The sequence below is a fragment of the Jaculus jaculus genome, chromosome X (assembly GCF_020740685.1).
Source record: "Jaculus jaculus isolate mJacJac1 chromosome X, mJacJac1.mat.Y.cur, whole genome shotgun sequence".
In the NCBI taxonomy this organism is placed as follows: domain Eukaryota; kingdom Metazoa; phylum Chordata; class Mammalia; order Rodentia; family Dipodidae; genus Jaculus; species Jaculus jaculus.
The window spans coordinates 38525056-38543866 of record NC_059125.1 but is presented as its reverse complement, the minus strand read 5'-3'; the positions used below and the strand labels follow the sequence as shown (position 1 = coordinate 38543866).

Genomic DNA, 18811 nt, shown 5'->3' with positions numbered 1-18811 from the left:
AAATAAATACATAACTATATTTCACTTAAAATAAACTCACTCTACCACTAAGGATACACATAGGCTGAAAGTAAAGGGATAGAATGATATTCCATACAAATGAAAGCCAAATAAAGGAGCAACAATACTAATATAGATAAAATACTTTGAATTCTATGTAAGGATATGACTTCTAGCATATAATTTATTTCCTTCTGGGAAAATGTAGGTGATATCAGGATATTAATAGTGTAATATTTGTTTTATCATGTAATCCCCATGGAGTTCTGTCAAGATACAAACAGCCCAGTATACCTGAGTAGTTCTAGGAGGCTTAATAGAAAACTTTTCTTATCTTTTTCTTTCAGAATCAGTTCTCCAGAGAAAGGAGAAATGAATTCAGCAGATAAGTAAAAAATGGTATATAAAGGAATTTTAAAACCTAGGAAATGAGGTCAGTTTCTGTTACTCATGGAACTAGTGAAATGTACGGCCCTGGTGGCTGAAGATCACTCTGCCTCCCTATACAACTTCTATATACAGTTCTTGGGATCCTTTCTGTACTACAGGAAGAAAAAGGTTAAGTTATGATTTTAGGACCAGAATTAGTCAACACAAGTCCTTTAACAAGTGAAAGATGTGCCTTCAGGTAGAGATGACTGAGCTTTATTCCCAGCGATCTTGCAAGTCCAAGTGTTGACGGAAGAATACATATAAGTACTCACAGGAGGCTGGAGTTATAGTTCAATCTGTAGAGTTCTTGCTTTGCAAGCATGGGGACATGAATTTGATCCCAAAAATCCACATAAATGTCAAGTTTAGTGGTGTGTGTGTATAATCCCAGTGCTGAGGAGACTGAGACAGATGGAGATGGATGTCTGGATTTTCCTGGCTAGCCAATCTAGCGTGATTGCTGAGCTCCAGGACAATGAGAGACCCTGTCTCAAAAAGAGGTGGATGTCATACCTGAGGTGACACACATATATATATACACTTATACTCAAGCATGCATACCACACACATATAAAAACATTAAATTTTTTAAAAAATAAAATATTTATAGGAAGTACTTGAAAGAAATATAAGAATAGGTCTTACAGCCAGATTTTAAACATTGAAACTACCTGAATCTTTTTAAAGTACGAAAAAGGAATCTTCCACACGTGGCAAGCCACCTAACTAGAGTTGCACACTGGTTGGCAGAGACAATAAAACTTGCTTTTTTTCTCTATCCCTTTCTCTCTTTCTCCCTCCTGCCCTCTCAATTAAATATTGTCCTTAGGGACAGTGAAAGAAGAAAAGGATGGTTTGGGGGAGACTAAAGTACTTCTAGCCCAGTGACCTGACATTATTAAATGTCATATAAGTATATGGTCCTTTGAACTGTGCTCTTCCACAATGGAAGATCTTAACAAATGAGAGGAACCATAGCACAGAAAAAAATACCTTCTAGGACAGTAGTTTCCTAGTGTCAATTATAAAATGTATCTTTTGAAGTTATCCCTTTTGTAGTTACCTTCATGTTGCTGGGACAAAGCACTGACCCAAAGCAAGTAATGGGAAAAAATGACCCATGTTGATCTACAGTCTCAAGGGGAAGATTTATCACAGAAGGGAAAGGATTGTAGAACAGATGCAAGCCATCACATCTTGCCACAGCAGCTGGTAGAAAGTAGCAAGAGGGAGCTGAACACCAGCATGGGGGAAGCTAGGCTATAACACTCTTAAGCCCGACCCCACAACACACCTCCTCTAACAAGGCTCCATGTCCCCAATTTCCACCAACTGAGAACAAGCATTCAAAACACATGTTTATGGAGAACATCTAATTCAAACTATAACACTCCCAAACTGGCTGAATTTTAAATTTTTAACATTTACTCATGAAGGGAGCTGGTAAGATAATGACAATTATTTTGACTGCAGTGACAGTTTTCATTAGTCTTGTTCTGTCCCTCACAATAGCATTTTTACTGGTTTGTAAACAACTGTTTGCCAGATACTTTTAGCTACTGGAGAAAATTCTGGCATCTCTCCAGTGCTTGTTGTTCTAAACCAGGTGTGTCAACCTTTGACATTGCAGCATGTGGACATCTAAAAATGGTTGGGCCATACTACTGAGATGTATGTAGCCTGTAGGTTGGACATGCCTGCTGTAAATTTTGTGCCACTCCATTTTGGAAGGTCCTTTTAGTATGAAATGGTGACAGAAAACATACTACTGTCTGCTATAGTGGTGGTGATGGGGGGGGGCGTGATATTGCAACAGTGCTCCAAAGTAGAATTTCTACATCCTGTTTTGTTTCTTGAGTGCTTTTGCTCCCCCAAAACCTGACTCATTAACTGAAGAGTTGAAGTAATTAAGATCAGAAACAAAATGATAAGAAATTAAACCAGTATACATATTACAGATACTTAAGAAGGATAATATTTCGAGGGCTCTGGGAAGCAGGCTAATCACGTTTCAATCAGGAACTCACCATCCAGAGAAAGAAAATTAATTCAGGATGGGACTCAGGCAGGGAACAAAAGTATAGACAGAATCTCTAAGTCTGTCTCAATAGATCAGTTCTCTTTGGAAGGAGACAAATGCTGACATCCCCCACTACAGCCACCACCAACCCCCGAATTGCCACAGCACAGTCACAATGGAACGTTTTCTGATAAAATGTACCATGAACTAGAAAAGTCACTTAAGGACTACATAAGGAAAGAAATGCAAGGGCAAATTGAAAAATTAATTTATTATATGAAGGAACATAAACAACTTTTGAGTCAATGACTCAGAGAAACATTTCACTAAAGCCCACATACAAAATGTATTGGCTGAGGCCTTCTGGCACATATAACCATAGCACAAATGCTCTTAGGTGGTTTCCAAGGGAATGCTTTGTTGACAGTCAATTTAGTGTTTATTTTTCCATTTCCAAGTTGAAAAAATTATACTCACATTTAAATAAAGTTTTGAATCATCCATTCAAGTTGTTCTGCAAAACTATCAAAATATGTTGTTTTGTTCTTTATCAAAGATAATATCAAGATGCTGAACTCATTTGCCATCAGAAGTTCTTTTTTAGATTCACTGGGCCATTTTTCCTGAAGTACCATGGGCTCAGTTACTAAAAATTATTATTATTATTATTATTTTAATCAGAAAGAGGAAATGAATGAGAGAGAGAGATAATTTGTGTGTCAGGGCCTTCAGCCACAGCAGTTAAACTCCAGACATATGCAGCATCTTGTGCACACATGCAACCTTGTGCACTTGCATCACCTTGTGCCTCTGATTTACATGGGACCTGGAGAGTTGAACATGGGTACTGCTATGCCATCTCTCCAGCCCTCAGTTATTCATTTTTATAAGCAAATGATGGTAAGGCAAATGGCAATTGCTCAGAAGGCCCAAGACCTATAGAATCACTGAAGATACTCAGTTGAATGCTGCTACTTATTTCATTTCAAACAATAAAAAGCATAGACTTAAATATTATAATAACTCTTTCCCATGGTATTTAAAAGTATCCTGAAAGCATTTTCACATCTACTATTTAAATATTTTCAACAAGCTTATGAGGTAGGTTGGATAAGTACACTATTTAATTTGGTGTGTGAGGAAACTGAGGCATCAAGTAAACTTATAGGCTGGCCAGAGACATGCCTATCTACAGCAATGACAAAAGAAAGTCTAATCATGTTTTAAAATCTTATTTAAATATATTTTGAGGAAATACTTCACCTTTGTCCAGTCAGATGATAGTGGTTCAGTTGGAACAGCAGTCAGAACAAGATAAGTCACATAATCAATTAGACAAAGAACTAAGAGTTTTAAACTTTTCCATGATAAATTAAAAACACATTTTAATTCCTAACACATGGAGATTTGCTGGTTTGATTTATAGCTTTAGTTCAATTCAGCTCTGCATTATAAACTGTAGTTTTTTTCATTTTATAGATAAAATTATTTAAAAAACAAAACTTTTCAGTTCACCATGACTTTCATTCTTATCATGCAGTAAAACATGATTTTTCTTCCCCAAGGTGAGTGGATATACATGTCTCTAAAGTTGGATTATGTGTATACCAGGGTTAAAACTGACAAAATGTCTAATTTAATTATAAAATATTTTTCCTTGTAATATGGACTTTGGAGTTTAACACACTATCACTGTTAATTTGGTCTGGGGTCAACCAAGATGCTTACCAATTTTCTAAATTAAAAGGATTAACAATATATTTGAAAATTAAATTTAAAAACAATATTCTTTTTGAGACCTACTTCCACACCAAGGCTGGGGAATACCACTCTCTGTATTCTTGTCTAATTCTGAATATGCCTAGTAAGTGACAAGCTAGTGGTTACCTCCAGTCCTCACTCCAACATCATACCCAGAAGTCAATTCAAATGGAAAAATTACACTGCCACCCTTCTTTTAGTCTCTGCAAAGCTTCAAGGGAAGACTGCTTTTCTCATAGGAGTTTGAATTTGCCTGATGTCAGCATACACAATGAGATAGTTTGATAGAAACACTTTGAAATTACTTTGGCATGCCTACTGACCTGAGAATTTTTGAATTATTTGAATATAATTTTTGAATTAACATTATATAATAGCCAAAATGGAGTGTTTTAGATTTAACATCTTAACTTTAGTTTACTTGTACTTGTATATTTTGAGAGGCATTTTCATATTACAGTTTTCTATCTGTGAACATCTATGAACTCCCCAGTGCATGAAAATATATGTGGCATAAATTATCCATTTGATTAGTCACCCTGTTTATCTGGGCCTATTAAAAATTGGGAACATTGTAGATGGATTAACAACAAGAACACTTACAACACTGACTTTCATTATTATTTGGCTAAAAATAGACAAAAATGAACTATTGCCTAGGCATTCTCAAAAAATTAAACCACAAATATTAAAAACTCAGAAAATTTCAAATGAGGAAAAATATCTCATACAACTAAAACTGAGGCTGTATATCTTACTGATGTATATATACTTGGAACAGTATCAAATATTAATACTATGGATGACATGTGAAAGTTTATTTACTATAGTTCATGGACCCCCGAATATGGTAGAAATTGCTTACCAAGTTTCACGTTCATCTCTAATTTTTAAATTCTAAATTTTACACCAAAAAATAAAAAGAAAACTGTTAGAAGTGTGATACTGAATAAGTGTGTTGGTTCATATGTCCATAAAAGTAGAGGCCTGTTCTATCTGATAGAGTCTATAAATAGAGTTGCCTTTGGGGCTACAGAGGTGGCTTAGAAGTTAAAGGCACTTGCCTGTCGACCTGAGTTCAATTCCTTTTTACTCATGTAAAGCCAGGTACACAAAGTAGTGCATGTATTCAGAGTTCATTTGTAGAGGCAAAAAGCCTTGGCAGACCCATATTCTCTCTTAATCTCTCCTCACAAATCAATAAATAAAAACAAATAGGGTTGTCTTTGAAAATGTCTCAGATTTCGTTACAACTTTCATTCTAAATTAGTATGATTTCATGGTCTCCAGTTTTTAGAAATTTCATTATCAACATTTTACTGGTGAGAGTAAAAGCACCGGTTACAGGCATTTTTCCAAGACAACTGAGAATATGCTATACAACACTTATTAATAAAACAGAGTTCCAAATTAAACAAGAAATTGTCCAGATGACAATAGAGTACAAAAAGTAACTCACAACTATGTTAAAGTGAAATGTGTTTCACAAATAAAACCAAAAATCTGTTCATTGCTTTCTATAATTTAAAATATTTCTGAAGTCAATATCTAACCAGCATGATGGTGAGGGAAAGTCTTTCTCTTCAAATAATGAAAATTCAAATGTCCTATTATACATGCATCAAGTGAGAGATTTCTATAGGGCTTTCTCAAAAAACAAATTGAGATAACTGTTATCTAAAACCTTGATGATAAGCAAGGAAGAGGGAAGCACAGGTGAAGGTTATGAGTTTTATTTTCATCTTTCCTAAAAAGGTGAACTTTAACAAATATGACTAAAATTTCCTAAGACTGTAAGGCCAACTGAGCTTTGAGAAGATTTAAAGCCTACCTTCTGATTCACATCTTCAAAAATTCTAGCAAATTAACAATTCTATGTTCATAAGATTCCATCACTTTGATGTTCTAATAACTCTCTTGATGCACAATTTCTTTGACATATGGAATGAAAACAATTCCCCAAAAGTTCTAGAGCTTCCATAACCAAACTGAATCACAGATAGCATGCCAGACTGGATACAGTTGGTTATGTACAAACTCCCTAGTAATATGAAAATGGAACACATATCTACTTAAAAAAAACTTAATCAGCCCTCCCAGTAAGCTGTGACAGGAATGAGGCTGCTGATGGCAAAACCCAGTAATCTCTGTTCATCATGATGACTTGTGTGAAAACTATGTTCAGAAACAGCAAGTCATCAGGCTACTGAGACCAATAGTTCAGAAAACTAGAAAACGAGTAAGCCTTACTACCTCATTCTACCTAATCTGACTAACCCATTTGAGGTATCAAGGCTACTGTGCCAATGAGAAGGCCAACACACCATTCATTACACAGTTACCCAGGAACTGTGGGCTATTAGGCTGCCTCTTAAATACTCATGTTTCCCTGGCTTCTCTCCATAGCTCTCTTAAACTGAACAGCTTGTTAAAAAGCAGCAGCTCACAAGGAGTTAGCTTCCTGCCTTATTCCCTGTGCAGACCTCATTATATTTATAAAGAAGAGGTTTTAACCTAAAAAACAACATGCCTATGCCACAAGAAATCTCAAGTTTCATTAAGCAGAGTGCAAATCGATAGCACTCCACATCTCAGTGGGCTCAGGACTTATTTTACTAGTAGATGGTGTCGCATCTTGTTCTGTGGATGACTTCAGGTATGTCTCTGCCTTTTCTACAGATTCAGTGGACTTCTGTCGCATGCAGGCCCAACAGACACACCTGAGACATGACCTGATGCTTTCGGAAACACTGGACGAGAAGAGCTTTTTGCAAGGGTGGAAGAACTGATAGAACACAAGCATGAAGAGAATGGCTGTGCAGTATCCAATGAGCAACTGAAGAATCAACAGAGGTGCACACACATACACATATATGTCAGTTTTGAAAAAATACCACAGGAGCAGGAGGACAGCATTTTCCAAAAATCTCATCATGTAGTATATCAGCAGACCATACCAGTTTTGGGATTTGCTTATGAGGTCAGGGTTGTCAATTTTCAGCTGTACAGCTGACCAGCAGAACATGTTGATACCAGCATAGAGTAATGTGAGGAAGCAGAGTACTATGGTGGTGCCCACCCTACTTAGGGCCTTCTCTATGTTCTCAGGAAATGGGGAGCCACTGCACCAGAAAAGGATCCATGGGTATAAAAAGAAGCTGAAGAAGTTGACAAGTATGACAATCACCACCCAGATCTTCAAGACAGAGGTAAAGAGGACCAGGACGATGACCCGAGTGGCAATCTCAAAGCTTCTCCAAAGGAAGATACAGACATAGGCCAGAACCTTCACTTTGACCTCATACTCGTCATACTTGATTTTGATGGCTAGGATGTTGCAACGTAAGGCTCCATACACAATGGACAACAGGGACAAAGCCATGATGAAACCTGAAGAGAGAAGAGAAAAAGCACTGTCAAGTGTTACTTCCACCAGGATTCCTACTGTGGTCAATACTCTGTCAGCTCCACACATAGGGCATGGTCTCTTCAGTTTTATATGGCACAGGCTTACTTCCAGCTGTTAGTATCTGTTACTGTGTCTAGGGGATTTTTATAGAATGATAGAGGGCTGCTCAGCCGAAATTCCTTGCAGTTTGAAGTCCTGAGAATTAATATTCCATGGGAGAGGCCTAAATACCCCAATTCTAGCCCTAGTAAGAGTTGAATAAAAAATACCATAATCTCCCCATTTCTTAGGTAGAATGAATCTGAGACATATGTTCTATATCATTTCCTAGTGTTTCTTCATAACAGCTACATGCCAAATGTGATTCTCAAAAATTTACAAATGCAGGGCATGGTGACACATGCCTTTAATCCCAGCACTCGGGAGGCAGAGGTAGGAGGATCACCATAAGTTCAAGGCTACTCTGAGACTCCATAGTGAATTCCAAATCAGCCTGGGCTAGAGTGAGACCCTACCTCAAAAAACCAAAATAACAAAATTACACATGTGTATGTGTGTGAGTGTATGTGTACATGTGTATATGAGCATGTCTTTTGCCACGTGCAAATAAACACTACATGCATGTGTCACTTTTTTCATCCAGACTACATGGGTGCCCTAGAAATCAAACCTGGGTTAGCAGGCTTTGCAAGCAAGTGCCTTTATACACTGAGCCATTTTTCCAGTCCTCATGTGATTTTAATGTAACAATGCTACATCTATTCCATTAGATGCCTGAGTTTCCTTCTCTCATGCCCCTTTCCTTCATACATACACCCTCAAATCCTTCTCTGAGGGTATGCTTCAGAAGTAAATCAAACCAAAGTATCTTCCTGACTGCATTTTGATTAACAAGACTATGGAAAGTGCCTTACATGGTGTGTTTTGTGTTGTCATTTGGTCTATAATCTTCTAGGGAGTCAAGATTGACCATATTGGATATGTCTTCTTGATGCCTCTGAACCCATTCCAGTAGTTGGCACACAAACAGAGGCTCTCAGTAATACATTATTCAGTATGCTCTGCTGCAGGGTGTTTTACATATACAAACTGACTATGGGATGTTCTCTGTGGTTGCATTCTTAAAATTTGCAGAGCTGAAAAAATGACCAACTCACTGCTACTGAGAGTCCATCTGTGTTGGAATGAAAGGCCTTAGCATTTCGAGAAGTATCACCACTAGGTGTTTACTTCTAAAAACGGTTTATGGTTAATAGGTTGATCCAGTATGGATAAGCAGCAGCAGTTTGGGGAGAGAAGATGTGGCAAATTTAAATAGAGTATGATATTATCTAAGAAGTGTTCTACCAGTTTGAGCCTTGAGCACAGAGGCAATCACTTATTATCAGCTGTTTTCACTTCTACACATTGGTACAAGGAGGAATGAGAGGCAGGACTTTCAATTAGGAACTGGTTGACCTTTCCTTGCCATATCAGTCTACCCTGGAAAAATGGTAACCTCTCCAGTTTCTATTTTCTCAACCATAAAACTGGGATGATAGCATCTTCAGCACCTGATTCTTTTTCTTTAATGTTTTTATGTGTGAGAGAAAGAGAGACAGACAGACAGACTGACTAATGGAGTACCAGGGCCTCTTAGCACTGAAATAAATTCCAGATATATGGACCATTTTGTGCATCTGGTTCTTTATGTGGTTACAGGGGAATCAAACCCAGACTGGCACACTTTGCAAGAAGTGCTTTTAACCACTAAGCTATCTTCCCAGTCCTGATTCTTCTTTTTAAAATGTGTTGAACTATTTTTATTTATTTTAATAGACTACTTTAAAAATTTATTTTTGTTTATTTTTCATTATTTGACAGTGACAGAGAGAGAAAGAGGGAGAGAGAGAGAGAGACAGAGAGAGAGAGGGAGGGAGAGAGAGAGAGAGAGAGAGAATGGGCGTGCCAGGGCTTCTAGCTACTGCAAACAAACTCCAGGTGCGTGCGACCCCTTGTGCATCTGACTAGCATGGGTCCTGGGGAATAGAGCCTCAAACCGGGGTCCTTAGGCTTCACAGGCAAGCGCTTAACCACAAAGCCATCTCTCTAGCCCTAGACTACTTTTTTATAACAGTTATAGATTCATGGCAAAGTTGAAGAGAAGGAACCAAAGTTTCTCATATACCTAAAGCTCTCACACATGCATAGCCTCACTCATTTTTTTTTTTTTTTTTTTGGTTTTTCGAGGTAGGGTCTCACTCTAGCCCAGGCTGACCTGGAATTCACTATTGAGTCTCAGGTCTCAGGGTGGCCTCGAACTCATGGAGATCCTCCTACCTCTGCCTCCCAAGTGCTGGGATTAAAGGCGTGCGCCACCACACCCGGCTTGCCTCACTCATTTTCAATATGACCCATCAGAGTGGTGTATATATAATAGTATATATATATATATAATAGACATATCATTATCCTTAAATTCTATGGATAACATTAAAGTTCACTCTTATACATCTATGGATTTGGATAAATGTATAATATCACACATTGTTTCACTCTCCTAAAAATCATAACTTCTTTTGGGTTTTAAATATGATAATGAACTATAAGAATGAAATGTGGGAGCTGGAGAAATGGCTTTGCAGTTAAGGTGTTTGCCTTCAAACTCTCAGAACCCAAGTTCAATTCCCCAGTACCCACATAAACCAGATGTACATGTGTCTGGAGATCATTTGCAGTGACTCATGGCCCTGGCATGACCATTCTCAATCTCTCTTTCCCTCTTTCTTTCTTTCTTAAATAAATAAGTGAATAAGAAAAAAGAAAAAAGAGAGCTGGAGAGATGGCTTAGTAATTAAGTGCTTGCCTGTGAAGCCTAAGGATTCCAGTTCGAGGCTTGATTCCCGAGGACCCACGTTAGCCAGATGCACAAGGGGGCACACGTGTCTGGAGTTTGTTGGCAGTGGCTGGAAGCCCTGGCATGCCCATGCCCCCACCCTCTCTGCCTCTTTCTCTCTGTGTGTCACTCTCAAATAAATAAATAAGAATGAACAATTAAAAAAAAGAAAAAGAAAAAAATATGAACTATGGGAAAACTGTGTGAATATTCTTATGGATCTTAAAAATAACTTTTCTGAGATTATTGCTGTGAGATGCTGAATTTCCTATTTGTAATTTGCTCTAAAGTTAACCATACAACTATGTAATTCACCTGCTCAAAGCAATGTGAGTACAAATATTGATAAGCAATGTTTAGAGATGCTGACTAATCTTACAACCTCTTTGCCCAATTTCCTCCGTGACCTACCTGATTGGACTCATGACTCAGAGCAAGCATACATGCATTAGATGTGCTGATCATAGCACTGAAAACAACAAGGTCATTAACTATGGGCCCAATCACTGATCTGGTAGGATTAATGTGATTGCTCTTGTGGTCAGAGTGTACGTGTGTTCTGGATCAACGGAGTCCTGCAGGTCATAACCCTAAATCCCTTCCTTTAACAAATGTTTTAAAATTACCCAATGTCAAGGTTGCCCATACAATGTACTAGTTGTTCACATGGTATTGGTTTTTGTCAGTTCAATAGAACTGCCAATGAGTACCTGCATGCAAAAGAAGTCACAGCCATAGTAACATCACAATGGCAATGACAGAAGATGTAAAGGGTTTCCTAATGGCTTAAACTAAACTTGCCTTTCCCAAGTAGTTGTACCATTTTACATTCCTGCCAGAAATAAATGAGTATACACCCATTATTCTATATCCCCATCAATTATGGTGGTGTCAATGTTCTGGATTTTTCCAATATATTTAAGATGTAAATACACACACACACACACACACACACACACACACACGACAAATACATCCAGGATAAGATAATATACTCCACCCTACACACTTGCTATAGTTAGATGTGTGTGTGTGTGTGTGTGTGTGTGTGTGTGTGTGTATAGTAGTAGTAGTAGTAGTAGTAGTAGTAGTAGTAGTAGTAGCAGTAGTAGTAGTATGAGTGGTATGGTGTATGTGTGGTGTATATAGCTGTGTGTGCAGATGCATATGTCCTATAAGCATGCCTGCAGATGGCCAGAGGAGAATACTGTGTGTCCTCCTCTACTGCTCTTCTAAATTGTCCTAGATATGCAGTCTTTCACTGAACCTGAAACTGCTGTTGCCACGAAGACTGGCCGGCTTGTGAGCTCCTGCAATGCTCATCTCTGGACCCCACAGTACTGGAGTAATGGTCATGTATGGCCACTACCCACCATATTTTTACATAAATACTAAGGATCAAACTGATGCTATCTCAGGCCCTCATGCTTGCATAGCAAGTTCTGATACCCACAGAGGCTTCAGTCCCACAGTTACTATTGTTTATAATGAGACTTTTTAAGATATACTATCTTAGGAAATTTTAAGTGTACAAACAATTATCATTAATCTAAGTCTCTAATGCTATACTTTAAATCTCCAGAACCTATTATTTTTACCTAACTAAAACGTTGCATCCTGGGACCAAACATTTTACCACATTTCACCTCAGTCCTATGTAGCTTTTGGTTTTACATGGGCACTGGGGAATCAAACCTGGGCCATCAGGCTTTGCAAGCAAGTATTTTAACCACTGAGCAATCTCTCTAGCCCAGTGAATCTTTTTTAAGTCTTTATTTTTTTTCTATTGTAAGAAAAATATTTTACACGGAGAACATGATCTAAGTATGAATAATTACAGTAGAAATGATGGAACCATACATACACAGTATTCATGTTGTTACATTTACAAAGTTGTGTCTTTATGGCATATGTATATGTTTGTGTGTGAGCAAAGATGGGTGTACATGTATGCAGTATACACATATATGTGTGTGTGCATATGGAGGCTACAGATTGATATCTTGTGCCTTCCTTAATGACTCTCCGTTATTTTTCTGAGATAGGGTTTTATAATGAATCTGGAGCTGATCAATTTAGTTCGATTAGCTGCCCAGCAAGCCCAAGGAATCCCCCTGACTCAATGTCCCCAGTGTTAGGATTATAAGCACATATCACTGATACCTGGATTTTTAAAAATATAGATGCTAGAGATCTGCTCTTGTCTTCATGCTTGCATAGCAGGCATTTTACTAACTGAGCTATCAATTTATGATATTTAATGGATAATTTATTGCATAGAACAGTATAATGACCCAAATGATTTTTCATCATTTATCCAATTTTTTCTTTTAAGGTCAATTATTTCCTCATCTTCTCTACCAGGAGAATTAGGCAATTTTTACCCACTTGCTGTTTAGTAATCTATCACAGACTATAAAGAAATTACCTTAAAACCACTGAATTCAATAGCATACTCTAAGTCATGGATATTCTGTGCAAAGTGTCATAGATAGAAATGGGATTAGGAAGGGTGATGCATTTGAAATACAAGAAGCTTATACAACATGCTTGCAATGTACATCTTTACATTTGGAAGTTAGTTATTATCTAATAGATGACTGGGATGGCACTTATGGAAATACTTACACATTTCTACTTAAATGGAAAAAAGCAGGTAGTGACAGAAACTGTAAAGCCTTGGCCTTCATCAGAAAATGTCCCTACCTCCATAAAGAAATGGGTCTTGTCTTGCCCTCAGGCATGTAGCCTCTGTTCCTATCTTCAGCTTTTCAAAGACTGAGTCTGGATGGGTTCCCTGACATCATTTCCTAAACACAAGTGGGGATCAGTTGGCAACCCTGCCTATTTAGGTGGTAAATCATGAAAGTTCAACATACCCTAATAATTCTATTCCTGTTTCCTGTAGTGTGTATGTGACAATATATAACAATAAAAAAATAGCATTATTGTTTACATCTTTCATCATAGGCAAAATACCATTGCAGGTAATAAGTGAGCTAAAAATAGATGGTCCAAACCCTGACCACACTCTTGCTTTCTCTTATCCAGTTATAGATCAAGAAACTGTTTGCATAAGTTCTCTTTACTTATAGAAATAGTTATTAAGCATGAATTTAATCATCTCCTAATAGCAAAACTTAATCTCTATGTAAAGAGATGGACATTTTCTTTCCTAGAATATGGCTTAGAGGAGGACTTCGTGTTGTAGGACAAGAGGAAAAGTTTTTCTACTGCCTACAAGATGTAGGATAAATAGTTATCCTTTATAATTCATTACAATTAAAACACACTTGTTTTCAGTAAAATTACTGAACTTATGCATTGCTTGGATGAAATAGACCTTAAAAATTAATGGGCTAGAGATGTTGGTGCATGCTTGTAATCCCAGTACTTAAAAGAGATTGAGTTCATGATTTCAAGGACAGATTGAGCAATACAACTAGAACCTGTCTCAAAAAACAGTGAATAAGTTTAAAGAGGGGATGGAGGTTAAAGAAGTCTGAAGTGAAGCCGGGTGTGGTGGCACATGCCTTTAATCCCAGCACTCAGGAGACAGAGGTAGGAGGATCGCCGTGAGTTCGAGGCCACCCTGAGACTACATGGTGAATTCCAGGTCAGCCTGGACTACAGTGAGACTCTACTTCGAAAAAAAAAAAAACAAAGTCAAAAAAAAAAAAAAGAAGCCTGACGTGATATACAATGTAGATGTAAGAGAAACAGGAGATAGTTGGCACAGGAAGCTTCTGGCAAGTGGAATTTTGAATACATTTTTATTTATTTGAGAGAACAACTGCAAACATCAACATGCATACATCATTGTGCATCTTGCTTTACATAGGAACTGGGGAATTGGAGTGCCTTTATCTGCTGACCAATCACTGCAGCCCTGGAAACTGGAATTTAAAACAGAATGCTGTGAGCAATGATTCTCATCTTCTTTTTTATCAACTTACTAAACAATGTGTCTTTCTTACTATTTGGAGCCTGGATTATCACCTGAACTACACTCTATCAAGGGCTTCCTTTTAAAAAACTTTGTTCCATTAAATACCGTATTTTTCTTCAAAAATTTCAATTACAAAAAAGAAAGAAAGAAAGAAAGAAAGAAAGAAAGAAAGAAAGAAAGAAAGAAAGAAAGAAAGAAAGAAAAGCTGGGCGTGATGGCACACACCTTTAATCCCAGCACTCGGGAGTCAAAGGTAGGAGGAACACTGTGAGTTTGAGGCCACCCTGCGACTATGTAGCGAATTACAGGTAGGCCTGAGTTAGAGTGAGACCCTACCATGAAAAACCAAAAATATATATATATATATCAATTACTTCCTCAATCTTAGCTCTTTTCCCTGAGTATATGAATGTGTTTAAGTGAGCTGCATGTAAAATAATACCCTTAACTGGCAAATATACACAAAATGGGACTAGGGAGATTGCTCAATGGATAAAGTGCTTGCCAAGCAAATGTATCTGAGTTCAGATCTCCAGAACCCACATAAAGCCAGACACTGCAGCATAAGCATCTGTAATCCCAGCATGCCTACTGCATTTGGAGATAGACAGGAGAATGTCCTTGAAGCTTGCAGGCCAGTTAGCCTGGCAAAAACAGAAGGGAACAAGGAAAGATTCTGCCATAAAGAAAGGTGGAAAGTGAGGACTGACACCTGATGTTGTTCTCTGAACTTCATATGTGTGCCACATTCACATACATGAACACATACACACTACAACCGCCACCAAAAAAGAAAATACAAATTGTACATAACTGTGTTCAGAAATTTTCACAATGATGTGTAAAGATGGAGGGAAAGAAGGAATGCTATTTTCTGACACTGTGCAAACAATCCTCTTGAGTTGTTTCTAAAGAAAACACTCACATCCTTACCCTCTACTCCCCGCCTGGATCACAGTCTTGCTTCCTATCACTGTTGCAGTGTTGGATGCTGTTAAGTAATACCTTCTTGGAGCTCTACCTGTAGCACTGGCTGCATCACTTTCATGTAACTACTCTCATTCCTGGCCACCCATACACACTGCCATCATAAGCATTCCTTTCTATTTTCCCTCAGCAAACAGTTCTATTTTCTTCTATCCAGAGGCTTCCCAGATTTTTCTTTCTAGATATCATCTAAGTGATTCACAAAACCAACCAACCAACCAAACAAACAAACAAACAAACAAAACTCCCCACAAAATACAGACAGAAAAAAAAGACAAACTATTTCCTTGGAAATCTCTTTTTACATTTCCTCTAGAAACCATGACACCACTATACCAGATCACTCTACCCAGAAATCTATGTGTTCTTTACTTTCCTCATTTATCATACCCAGTTCCTGAAGCTTTCACTATTCAATGTACCATAATGGGCCAGCAGCTTTGGCATTGATGTAGAGTTTATTAGAAGTGGTCCAGCCCATGTGTTGAGTGAAAATCTATATATCTTCACAAGATTTTCCAGGTGATTTGTATGAACATTCAATTTTAAACTTTTAAAATTTACTTACTTATTTGAGAGACAGTGAAGCAGACACAGAGAGAGAGAATGGGCACGCCAGGGCCCCTAGCCACTGCAATGGAACTCCAGATGCATGTGCCACCTTGTACATCTGGTTTACTTGGGTCCTGGGGAATTGAACCTGGGTGATAAAACCTGTGTGTGTATATGTATAATAATATGTGTATATATAATAATATTATATTTATATATATGTGTGTATGTATGTATGTGTGTGTATATGTATGTATGTATGTATGTGTGTATGTATGTATACATATATATATAAATGAAAACAGGGGTTCTTAGGTAGCCCAGATTGGCCTTGAACTTGCTATGTAGCCCAGGATGGCCTGGAATTTCTGACATTCCTACCTCCATTACAAGTGCTGAGATTATAGTAGGCCAGTGCAACCATGCCTAGTTTTTCCTTATTTGTCCTTTAATGTTCAAATAGTGCCACTTCATTGATAACACTTTCTTCATCCATGTAGTTGAACATTTGTTCAGTTGTGCTAAATGCTTCCAAGACTCTCCCAAGTTCAGTTAGTTGCTAGTGTATTGAAATTTCAAACCCATCTTTATTTCATCACCTGATACCTTTGGGTTACTTGCTTTTTTCCAATTAGAGCATAATATCCATTGTTTCACACAGACTTTTATCACTAGCAGTTAGCATAGTGGTTGGCATGAAAAGGTAATCAATGCATATAAGCTGAATAAATATTGCACAAAGGATGAATTTTTTTACTACTGAATTCAAAACTTCGGCTCCAATTCTATCACAGACACAGTTGGAACAAACCATAAAAACTCTCAAAGTCCCTTTGCCAAATAGAAGCATACAGGGTTATAGACTTTTTATGCAAATCCATCTGCCTCCAGGTGCTTCCCACAGTTAAAAAGTGATGCTTGTCCTCAAAATTTCCAAAGAAGTAAGAGCCAAATTAGAAATGATCCTTGAGATATGAGTCAACCATCTAAAGATGATTTTGCAGTAAATGACAAAAGGCCTGATAAACAGGGAAATTCTAAAACAAGGCATCTTTTTTTTTTTCTGGCCATGAGTGTAATTTTAAAAGTTATTACTTCAAAAAACTGATAAAAATAAAAAAGGTAACTGTTGTTTTAGGATATGGGGCCCAACTAAGAGCTAATAAAAGTCTCAGTTACTGAGGCAGTGCTGTGCTTTCTATCCCAGTTAACCCATTTTCTATTCTTGCTGGAGTAGAAAAGCCAGTTTCTTCTGTGAGGTTGGCTCTGAACATTTATTCTAGTATTCAGTGCTCTAACTCCTATTCTGACCCTGACAACTCTGGGCAAACTTGTTGGATAAAAATTTGAAAACAAGAGAGATCAGCATCACCATGAACTTACACATGCTGTACTTACTCGCCACTTTTATATCTTTTGGGTTGCTTTTTTTTTTTTAAACCATGGACAACTTCATAGATTTCATATTATCCTATCGGTATCTCCCAAAGTTTACCAGAATTCAGAGGCCAAATCTATATAAAATAATATCAAATAAAATATTATTGTTACACACAGCTATTAATAACCATCTAAAAGGAAAAACCAATCAAGAATACAAAGAATTTCCGTGCTGGCAATAGTAGAGTAGATTGCTTGATCCAGTGTTCCTGCCAAGGACAACTGACCAAACATCTGTTCAAAGGCAGCAGGGACCTGCCAAACCAGTGAGTACTTTTGGGATTAAGATCTCAACAGAAGGAAAGTGGGTACTAGGAAACTGAGAATATGAACAAAACTTTAAGCAGGCTCTCAAAGCTAAGGGGTATGGGAGTCAATATTGACATTGAACCTCCACAATGGCCCAGGTATATACCAGAAAGTTTCTGGTGACAACTCAAAGGACACTTAGGATTAATGGTAACTAAAAAATAGATTAACCCTCACAAAGTACAGATTTCAATTGACCGGGATGGTTATATAATCAAGTTGATCTGCTAGTTCAATTTTCTGCCACAAAGAAAAAAAATCTTCTTGGAAAAGACTAACTTACTCAAAGCTTTAAATCATCTCTACTATCTATACAAATCTCTAGCAGTCAATTAAATACTACATGGAATGACAACACAGAAGCCAAAATTTTCTGAAATCCAAGCATAAATTGATAATAAAATACCTATAAGAGACACAGATTTTGGAATTATTTTACAATGACTTAAATACCTTAACTAATATGCTTATGAAATTATATGATGAGACAGGATTTTATCAGATACTAAAGACTATTTTTTAAACATTCAAATAAAAATTTGAGAACTGAAGAATATAACTGAAATCAATGAATAAACAAGTAATTTTGCTAGCAGGTCAGATACAGACATAAAGATAATTTATACTAATTAGAAGGAATGTCAAATTAATCAAATAAGAATTTAAAAATCATGAGACCAAAGGAAAATGAACAGATTGAGAGGGAAAACAGGAGGGAAAGGAGTGAATAAAAAGGATGAGGGGAGGGGAAGAAGAAGCAGAAGTAGAGAAGGAAGAAAGGAAGGGGAGAAAGAGAGAAAAATGAGACACTCAGATGAAATAAAAGCTGGTATTTTTCATAAACTGCTAAAATATCAAACCACAGGTTCTAGAAATACCATAACAAGTAGGATAAATGTAAGAAAATGAAAACTAAGCATAACATGTTAAAATTATGGAAAATAAAATCTAAAGACAAATTTCTGAAAGCAGTCAGAAACATGCCACCTATACACTATGGGATTTTATTCCATCATAAAGAAGAACAAAATCATATTTTCAGTAAAATGGAACTGGAAGTTATTATACTCAGTCTCA

General features: G+C 37.2%; 1 protein-coding gene across 1 annotated transcript in view; it reads right to left on the bottom strand.

Annotated features, from left to right (window-relative positions):
* Window positions 1-2809: 2809 nt before the first annotated feature.
* The window catches only part of Xk (X-linked Kx blood group), a 45465-nt gene continuing 29463 nt past the window's right edge, over window positions 2810-18811 (bottom strand). Inside the window, exon 3 of the mRNA XM_004665732.2 lies at window positions 2810-7603. Within this exon, the coding sequence (XP_004665789.1) occupies window positions 6771-7603 (833 nt within the window). The 3' untranslated portion in view covers window positions 2810-6770. The remainder of the gene's footprint in view (window positions 7604-18811) is intronic.